The sequence below is a fragment of the Siniperca chuatsi genome, linkage group LG17 (assembly GCF_020085105.1).
Source record: "Siniperca chuatsi isolate FFG_IHB_CAS linkage group LG17, ASM2008510v1, whole genome shotgun sequence".
In the NCBI taxonomy this organism is placed as follows: Eukaryota; Metazoa; Chordata; class Actinopteri; order Centrarchiformes; family Sinipercidae; genus Siniperca; species Siniperca chuatsi.
Genome location: NC_058058.1, coordinates 27350582 through 27361208, shown reverse-complemented (window position 1 = coordinate 27361208; position 10627 = coordinate 27350582). Strand labels below are relative to the sequence as shown.

The 10627-nt window shown below is 42.2% G+C and overlaps 1 protein-coding gene across 2 annotated transcripts in view; it reads left to right on the top strand.

Annotated features, from left to right (window-relative positions):
* Nucleotides 1–3820: 3820 nt before the first annotated feature.
* gabbr1b (gamma-aminobutyric acid (GABA) B receptor, 1b) overlaps nt 3821–10627 on the top strand; it is a 242481-nt gene continuing 235674 nt past the window's right edge. For both annotated transcript variants that reach the window (XM_044171397.1, XM_044171396.1), the window contains exon 1: nt 3821–4953. In XM_044171397.1, the coding sequence (XP_044027332.1) occupies nt 4950–4953 (4 nt within the window). In that variant the 5' untranslated portion in view covers nt 3821–4949. The remainder of the gene's footprint in view (nt 4954–10627) is intronic.

The following is a 10627-nucleotide window of genomic DNA, read 5'->3' as shown; positions in this document are numbered from 1 at the left end:
ATCTAACCCTCTCTCTTCTCTCTTTCCCTCCCAGGGTCCAGCTGCTACAGGCACTGCTCATGACCTGCGGGGGGCTTCTCGAACGCTGGGACAGGAGTGCTGGAGGTGTGGGCAGCCCGAACACTGCCGACATGACTGCCCACTCATGGAGGTCGGACAAGTGATTCGGGTTGCCGGCTCTCCGACACCCTCGCCCAGGGGCGACATACCGCGTTCCGGTAAGAATCCAAGGGGGTATACACCAGGCAATGGTGGATTCGGGCTGTACGCAGTCCATTATTCTCCAGAACCTGCTTCGACCCGGGGCTTTGGTGGAGGCGGGTTGGGTGGATATTAAGTGTGTACATGGGGATGTTCACAGATACCCTGTAGTGCCGGTGTAAATTAGACATCAAGGGAGAAAATTTAGCATTAAGGCAGTGGTTAGTTCCCGCCTGATGCACCCCCTGATTTTGGGTACAGATTGGCTTGGGTTTGATAGGCTAGTGAGGCACTTTGTGGGGGTGCGTGCACGACCGTCAGGGACATGGGATGTGTGTGCTGTGCTCAGTGGTGACGCAAGGTTGTCCGATGCTGCAGATGGGGAGGGGGAACTGGTGGCGCCTCCACAGAAGACGCCACAGGCTCCTGTGTTACCCTCCACGGAAGATTTTCCACTGGAGCGGTCTCGTGACGACACTCTATGCTTTGCCTTCGACCAAGTGATAAAAATTGATGGTCATGTGGTGCGCCCTGACGCAGCCCAGTCATATCCACACTTTTCAGTGATCAGGGACAGACTGTACAGAGTGAGTTGTGACACTCAGACGGGAAGAAGTAAAGCAATTGTTGGTACCAAAAAGCCGTCGGGAAACAGTTTTCCAGGCGGCTTATTACAACCCGTAGGCTGGCATATGGGGTGTAATAAAACACTAGACCGGATAATGGCCCGATTCTATTGGTCTGGGATTCGGGGAGACGTTTGCCGTTGGTGTGCGTCTTGCCCCAAATGTCAGATGGTTAATCAACCAGCCATCCCGAGAGCGCTTTTGCGCCCATAACCACTGATGGAGGTCGCATTTGAACGCCTAGGTATGGACCTCATCGGGCCATTTTACCGGAGCGCACATGGATATCGTTTTGTGCTAGTGTTAGTGGACTACGCAACCCGATATCCCAAAGCAGTGCCATTGCACACCATCTCTGCAAAGAGTGTGGTGCAGGCACTGTTTCAGGTCATCTCCCGAGGCGGGATCCCGAAAGAGATCCTGACTGACCAGGGCACCTCATTCATGTCACGCACACTGAGAGAACTTTACGGATTATTGGGCATCAAGTCGATTCGAACCAGTGTATACCACCCTCAGACCAATGGGCTCGTCGAGCATCTGAACAAAACTTTGAAGTCCATGATCCGTAAATTTGTGCATGAGGATGAGCGCAATTGGGATAGGTGGCTAGATCCTCTGTTGTTTGCAGGTTTGCAGGTTTGTGGGAGGTACCCCAGGCCTCCACATACCCCAGGCCTCCACGGGATTTTCTCCCTTTGAGCTGCTGTTTGGCAGAAACCCACGGGGAGTCCTGGACCTAGTTAGAGAAAACTGGGAGGAGGGTCCAAGCCCCAGTAAAAATGAAGTTCAGCACGTCCTGGAACTGAGAGCAAAACTCCACATGTTAGGGCAGTTGTCACTGGAGAATTTGCTCCAGGCTCAGGAGCGACAACAACACCTGTACAACAGAGGGGCTAATTCACGCCTGGAGATAGTACTTGTACAAGTACTTGTATTACTCCCTCCAGCTCCAAATTACTCGCCAGGTGGCAAGGACCCTTTGTGGTCACACGGCGTGTGGGCGACGTGGACTATGAGGTTGTGTGGTCTGATAGGGGAGGGGCAAAGCAGATCTACTACCTCAACCTCCTAAAAGCATGGAGAGAGGCGGAGCCTGCTGCTCTGGTGACAACGGTGAGTGAAAGAGATGAGTTTGGGCCTGAGGTTTCAAAATCGGCCAGTGCTGCCTCACTCCCTTTTGACAACCATCTCACACTGTCCCAGAGAACAGACATTGCCAAGTTGCAACGGTGTTTTGCCAATGTGTTCTCTCTGTTGAGACTCACCCGGGAGTGACGGTGCATTCATGGCCCTACTGGTTGCCTGAGCACAAACGGAAAATGGTTCAGGAAGAATTAAAGGCCATGCTGAAGATGGGGCTAATAGAAGAGTCCAACAGGGCCTGGTGTAGTCCCATTGTTCTTGTAGGCAAGAAGGATGGGACCATACGGTTCTGTGTGGACTACTGCAAAGTGAATGATGTGTCATGATTTGATGCCTATCCAATGCCTCGGGTCGACGAACTCCTGGATCGGTTACGTTACGCTCGTTTTTTCACGACGCTGGATTTGACCAAGGGCTACTGGCAGGTTCCCTGGTCTCCAGAGTCTAAGGGAAAGACGGCCTTCTCCACTCCGTACGGGCTGTATCAATTTACCACACTTCTGTTCGGGTTGTTTGGGGCGCCATCCACCTTCCAACGCCTCATGGACCGAGTGCTGCGTCCACACGCTGCATATGTAGCCACCTACCTAGATGACGTTAACATACACAGTGACAGCTGGGCGGAGTATATGTGGCGGTTGGCTGCGGTGCTTGGGTCATTGAAGCAGGCTGGTCTCACCGCCAACCCGAAGAAGTGTGCGGTTGGTTGGAGGGAGGTACGGTATCTGGGGTACCACTTGGGTGGAGGGCAGGTGCGCCCCCAGGTAGACAAGATGGCTGCGATTGCCACCTGCCCGAAGCCCAAGTGAGGTAAAAAAAAGAGGTAAGGCGAACTGCCTTACCTCTTTTTGACTTGGTCTCCACCACCATGGTGATATGTAATCCCTCCAGTGTGTTCTGGGTCTGCTGACTCCTACTGGATATTTGAGCTTCTTACCTTGTCTCTGGGAGTGAGCTCAAACACCCTGAGAGGGAAACTCATTTTCTTGAATTCTGACCTCTGATTCTATTGGTCAATACCCAGAACTCATGACCATAGAGGGATGGAACGTAGATCGACTGTCAAATCGAGACCTCTGACTTCAGACTCAGTCCAGTATAATGCCTGCATCACTGTGGAGGCCACCAATCTATGTAAAAAATAATCCAGCATGTCCATCCACCTCAAATCTGCCTGGTGGGCCACACTCCATCTTACTCTTACTTGTGAAAATAATCCTGAGACACTTGAGCTCCTTCAAATGGCGCAGAAACTTGCTCCCATCCACTAAAATTACAGTGGCCAAGAGAGCTCAGCACACTGCAAGTTCTGAAAACACAAGCAAATAAGCAAAACACAAGCAAATGAAGAAAACATTTTCATAACACATACGCTGCATTCAGAAAACATAAGCAAATGCAGAAATTAGTTAAGAAACTACAAATTAGTTTGAAAAAACTTAATTCCATTTTTACACTGTGATATTACCATAGAAATACAAACAATTATACTGAATTACTAATAACTTAATTTCATATTAGGTGTAAAATGTTTTTTTCATGAGCTAAAATTACTTAAAGCTGCACTGAATACAATTTCAATACAATTCAAGAGAACAATTGAAAACAAATTGATTTAAAAAATGTGATTTTTATTTTTGTTTGTAAATTCTGCTCTTGTTTCATTTATTTTTAAGTATTTTTTAGCCATACTAATGGCAGTTCTAGGGATTGCAGTGTTGGTCAGTTCACCACTTTGGTCCAGACTAAAATATTTAAATTTTATTTTAAATTAATACTAAAATAATACTAAAATTTCCATGAAATTTGGTACAGACATCTGTGTTCTCCACAGGATGAATTGTAATGACATTTGAGATCCTCTGACTTTTCCTCTAGCACCCCCATGAGCTCTGCATTTTAGTTTTTTAGTGAAATGCCTCAACACTGTTGGATGGATTCCCATGACTTTCAGCACAGAAATTGATGCCCAAAGGATGAAATAATGACTTTGATGATCCCTTTGCTTCTTCTCTACATTTGTGGTTTTAAGTGAAAAGTCTCAACAACCATTGAATGGATTGCAATTAAATTTGGTACAGATATCCATGTTCCTCACAGAATTAATTGTATTCGGTGATCCAATGGTGATCATCAGGTCAAGTTTTCAATTTGTTCAACACTTTGGTTTATGACCAGATTCTTTCAAAACTAACGACATTCTCATCAGCCTCAGCTGCCCTTTGTGTTTATTACTAATTAGCAACTGTTACCATTATTAAAGCCCCACTGTGTCAGCTTCACAGGACAGCTAGCCTGCCTGTAAATCTCTCTTTTTAATTATTTTTTTAACTTATTTTTATTTTTTTATTCCCATTGGTAAAGACCCTTATATAGAATTTGTATGATATTCTATATAGCCTGTATTGATGAACAATTATGTATCACAGCTAGGAACGTAGTGATATTTACCATCTGACAAGCGGCTGTGAGTGTGTGTGAATGGCTGAATGAGAGGCAAAAATTGTAAAGGGCTTTTAAGCGCTATAAATGTAACCATTTACAACACGGGTTAAACTAACTTTGAAGTCCTATATAAGTCTTTTCCCATAGGAAGTGAATGCAGCATCTCTAGCTGCATCTCTCAGTGACGTCACCAGAGACTGAGTGAGTGGGGTAAAAGAGGCAGGGAGCTACACCGTGAAACGCCAACAGTACGTGTGTCAAGTGTGTGTGTGTGTGTGTGTGTGTGTGTGTGTGTGTGTGTGTGTGTTTGAGTACACAGTGCCGAGCTTTTCGAAACAGCTCTATAACCGTCAGTGAGCTGCCAGGATGTAATTTGGGCCATGGAGGTGTGTTAGGATCGCTGCTTAAGGCTATCGTGACTAATTGTCAACAGAAAGCACTTTTCCACTCACGGCTGCAGACACTGGCGCTTCATTTTCTGCCTGAACAGCGGCAGTCGATGGGAACCTGCTAATACAGCTGGCGCCTAGTATGCGTGAGTATGACTCTAATACAGTATGGTTAATATATGACATGTTGAACTTTGGTTTTAATGCTGTAACGTTAGTTTAAATTGACCGACATGACAGCTGTATTGTGGCACCATACGGACTTCAAAAACACAACTGTACACATTTGAGCATGATTGATTCACAGTTGATTTCAGACTGTTTGAATTTAATATTGCTACACTGTTTGCTAACCATAGGGCAGTGTTAGGCTGCCATGTTTTCATATTTCCATGATGCTGTTAAGAGGATTTTCATCCATTTTATCAGCACTCATTTGATAGGAAGGTAGCCGTTGTCTTGTTGCAACTGCTCGTGGGCATAATTCAGCGCTTGCACGTGCGCTCATCACCAGCGCACGCGAACTCCGACACGCTGTCACGCACACGGAACCGCGCGGGAGCCTGTATCTCAGTGTGTGTGTGTCACCCTGAGACTTCAGAGCTCCACAGTACCGTGGTGATGCTTTCTGCACAGTGATTCAGTGTGGTCCATTTATCTCCCTCTGCCATCAGTACACACAGGCTGGAGGTCTGCAGCTCACTGCTCCGATGCCAACAGCTTGTGTAGATGAAGTGAAGCAATGACTGCCAAGGTATCATTTGTTCAATGTGGCTGATTACAACTTATAAACATCAGTCAGCTAAAGTGTGACCTCCAGGATAACCTAATGATTCACTGTTAGAAATAAAAATTGATGTTACCTTAGAAGACTGATTATCATTTTACTGATATTAATCAGCAGATATTCCACTTCTACTGATGAATCAGTATCTGGTAGAAGTAGAAAGTAGCATGAAAATATGAGACTCAAGTAAAGTAAGTAAAGTAAACCTCAAATTTGTATTTAAGTACAGTACTTGAGTAAATGTACTTAGTTACTTTCCACCACTGGAATCTTAGAATCATGTCTCTCCCTCTGCACCCCCCCCCCCCTTCAACTTTTATGCGTTCCCCTGGGAAGGCGCACCTCACAGTTTTAAAACCTCTGATTTTGATCAAATGAAAAAAAAAACTTTGAAAAGTTGTATTCCATGCCCCCAAACCCCCACCTCTCTAGCCTGAATCATCACCCACATCCCTGATTTATTGGTTGGTGAAACAATCGACCAATCAGAGCTTTGTTGGCCAGATTTCAAATGGGGTTGTCATCTTTCGACGTCAACGCCCTCTGTTACCTGTTCCTGCGAAGGTGGTTACCTGTTTACCTTTTGGATTTTACCATCTAAAAAGATGGTTAAATCCATTAAATCTGACAGGAAGAGATGGAGACGATGAAAGAAAAGGGACCCTACCGGGAGAATTTGAATCGCAATGCCAAGCCACGGTATTTGGACAAACTATGCACGATAAACAACATAGATCCATATACTTGGTAGCCCAAGACTGGATTACAGACCCCGATGCACTACCTCCACTCACATACCTGGACATCGTAACTATCTGTTTTGGACTAAGTGCATACACTTTGCGCAAGTTTAAGTTTAAAATCTCTAGATGCTCATGAACACTTTTGCAGTGGCTGGGTGCAAGATCTGCTTATTCACAAGAGAAGTCAGACACCTGGAAACCACAAGAGCACAGTCATACTCGTAAAGGTAAGGTGGCACTCCTCTTTTTGGCCCAATTGTTAAACCAAACAACACAAAACTTTCAAAAACATTCAGCTAATCATGTGATTATTTTATTTAGTCATAGACTGTATTTACGAACTTTTGGTAGTTATGTCACAACACAAGTTACCCTCGAAGTCAAATGTTCTGTGTAATTAGTTTCTTCTTCAATAACGTTCATTGAATAAGTTATTTGTTATCATTATTGCACTGTGTAGCTGTTGTCGTAACTACACTTTTTGAGATGAAGTTGGTGTAACCTCGAATTGTTTCCTGCCTACAGGCCAACACATCACTACAGTTACGTTATGTTACAGTTATGTATCTGCAGCGGTGGAATGTAACTAAGTACAAATACTCAAGTACTGTACTTAAGTACAGATTTGAGGTAGTTGTACTTTTCTTGAGTTTTTTTCTTTTCATGCCACTTTATACTTCTACTCCACTACAAACAATTTGGTGATTAGCTGATTAGTCAATCAGAAAGAAAATGACTTGACAACTACTGTATTTTGATAATTGTTTGAGTCATTTTTCATGCAAAAACATTTCATGGTTCCTGCTTCACAAATGTGAGGATTTGCTGCTTTTCCTTTTAATAATTTAAATTAATTTTTTTATTAGTTTAGAGGTGTGGACTGTTGGATGGACAAAACAAGCATTGTGAAGGTGTCACTTTGGGCTCTGGGTAATTGTGACGGTATTTCTCACAATTTTTACAAACCAAACTATCAATTGATTTAATGGAGAAAATAATCAGCAGATGAATCCATAATGAAAATAATCATCAGCTGCAGTCCAGTACAAAATAGTTCAAAATGAGCTCCAGCTCAATCAGCTACAGCAGCGAAATCCTGCTTTTACAATATTGCATGAGTAATAATAATCTGATGATATAATATATAATAGTATAACAGTCACAGGGGACGGTTTTCTGTACTTTTTGAGTAGTTTTACTTTTAATACTTTAAGTATGTTTTCCTGATTATACTTACATACTTATACTATACTTACATACTTATACTTTAGTAACATTTTCAATGCATGACTTTTACTTGTAACAGAGTATTTTTACAGGGTGATATTAGTACTTTTAGTACTAATATCACCCTGTACTAATATCAGTACAGGGTGAAATTAGTACTTTTACTTAAATAAAGGATCTGAAAACTTCCTCCACCACTGTGTATTTGTCTTACAAGTAACACTGAATCTGCCATGTTTTACAGATCATCTGAGTAACCTGATGAAGCTCAGGTGTTCCTGGACCCATCAGAGGAGGAAGTTATCGCTTGGCAGGTTTGATGCCTCAGTGAAGCGACAACCTGAAGACAACACAGCAGCTGGCAGCATCACTAAAGTCTTGGTATCCACAGGAGGACGCATCACGATGACCTCTGTGACCACAGAGCTCCATTACCAGCTGACACTTCAGTATACCAGAAACCCTTTACCTTGATGGAGGATTTGATCTGGACAGTTTACATAAAAGTTATGGCTTTGCTTCTTTGTGCATTATATAAACCCAATTTATATTAACATTTCATTGGCAATGAATAAAGTGCTTCATTTTAAAGAGAGTTTTGGTCATTTTTAAATTTAGTAGTAAGGATCATGTGGTATTAGAGAAATACATCATGTTCTTTCACAACGATTTTATGTAATTTCACTGTTTAAACAGGTGATATGAAAAACCTGCATTTAGGAGGGTCAAAAAAACTGGTTAATTTAACACCCTGACTATGAAGATGTGAATGATTTTCCTAGTAATCCTTTACTACAGGTAGTAAATAATGACTAAGCATCACAAGACATTTGTGTTTCACAGACAAACTTTATTAGTGTGTTGACAGATCACATTACAATTGTGAAAGGGCATAAAACAGCTAATATGCAGTTCCACTCATTTGAAAGCATTAATATGGCAATAATTGTCTGAATCATGGACACAGTACAGTCATCAAAGTAGCTGCAGATACTTTGGTTACTGAGCATCTTTTCGACTACATAAGCAAGTTTATTAGTTGTCTTTTTTTTTTACCAGAAATATTGACTATTGCTTGACTAAAGTTTCACATCATCTGTTGTTTCATATCGTACTTTCCACCCCCACATCCTGGTAATAACTAAGTGTTGACATTACACACTGTGCTACATGCACATGCTAACACGTTACCTCTGTATTTCTAAACAAAATGTGGTAGCATGTAGATGTTAAACAGAAGAGGCCTTAAAATGGAGCCTTGGGAAACTCCACATGTAATTTTTGTCCGCTCAGATGTGTAATTACCTATTGACACAAAGTAGTCCCTGTCCTTTAAGCAGGATTCAAACCAGTTCAATACTGTGCAAGAAGGTCCCACCCTGTTTTTCAGTCAGTCTGGTAATATGTTGTGGTTGACCGTGTTGAATGCAGCACTGAGGTCCAATAATACCAAGACACAAATTCTGCCACTGTCTGTGTTTAAGTGGAAGTCATTGAAGACTTTAAGAAGAGCAGCCTCAGTGCTGTGGATTGCTCGAAAACCTGACTGGAAGACATCAAAACAGCTGTTTAATGCCAAGAAGTTGTTCAGCTGTTGAAAAACAGCTTTTTCAATGATTTTACTTAATAACGGGAGGTTTGATATGGGCCTATAATTGTTCATTAGTGACGCGTCTAGGTTGTTCTTTTTTAAGAGTGGCGTGATGACTGCAGTTCAGGGCCTGTGGGAAGACACCTGAGAGATGAGACATGTTGACAATTTGTAGAAGATCTGAGGCCATGCAATTAGAAACATTTTTGAAAAAGCCTTTTGGCAGAATATCAAGGCAGCAGGAGGAGGATTTCAGATGTTGTATAATGTCCTCCAAGTTTATATGGTTAATAGGATAAAATTGTGTCATGCTATTTGAATTGATTTTAAGTGGACACAGGGACAACACATATCCTGTACCTGATATGGAAGTACTGACTGTCTGTCTTATTTTGAAGGAGGAGGCAAATTCATTGCAGGCCCTGGTAGATAGAAGTTCAGAGGCTACTGACACAGGAGGGTTTGTTAGCCTGTCGACAGTAGCAAACAAGGCATGTGCATTATTATTGTTTTTGGCGATGATGTCAGTGAAGAAGGGCCGCCTTGCATTTCTCAGTTCTAAATTATAAATGTGAAGTCTCTTTTTATAGATGTCATCATAATAATAAAACTTTATTTATAGAGCACTTATCAAAACAAAGTACAAAGTGCTTTACAACAAAAGAAATAAAATACCACAGTGAATGATGAAATATAAAGAAATAAAATACATAAAATACACAAAAACAATAAAATAAACAGCCAGTTCAGGTAAAATCAGGATATGCTTTCAGATAAAAATGTGAACTTGATGCCTCTGTACCTGATGAATAACTGTGTTGAGGTATTTGGACAACTTTCCAAGCCAGCGAACTAGCCTCTAAATTTTAGTACAAGTATTAAACTATGCAAGTAAGAACATCTCCAGCACCTGTGAAAACTTTTACTTTTGTGCAAATACCACAAAATGTTATCATTTTAAATTTTTTATTTGTGTCTAAGTTTTGTCTTTTGGTGAATATTGATTCAATTTGCAGCACAAAGAAGAAACCACAGGATTGCACAATGCTGTGGAATCAGTGGCTTTGAAGCTGTAACATGGCTGTCATGTGAGATTTGAGAAGGTGGTTTAACCAGACACAAGAAAGGAGCTTATACTGTCCCACCTTCCTGTGAATTTCCTGCCCTGTAATCACACCCGCGCACCGATCCATAGATACAGGTCAAGACGATGTAGTCCCTCATTCGTCCAGGAGTGTTCCATCCATGTCGTAGTTATGTGGACTACAGTGTTATTACTATTTTATTACTATTTTAAAAATTCCAGGTGGTATTTGCATTGTGCTTCCCTCTCTCCCTCCCTTTGTTCTTAAACAAAGACTCTGACTCAGACAACCTAATTTCTTCGGGCAAGTTGTTCCAGAGCCTCGGTGCCCTGATAGCAAAAGCTCTGTCCCCCCTTAGTTTTCATCCTGGACTCAGGGACAGACAGG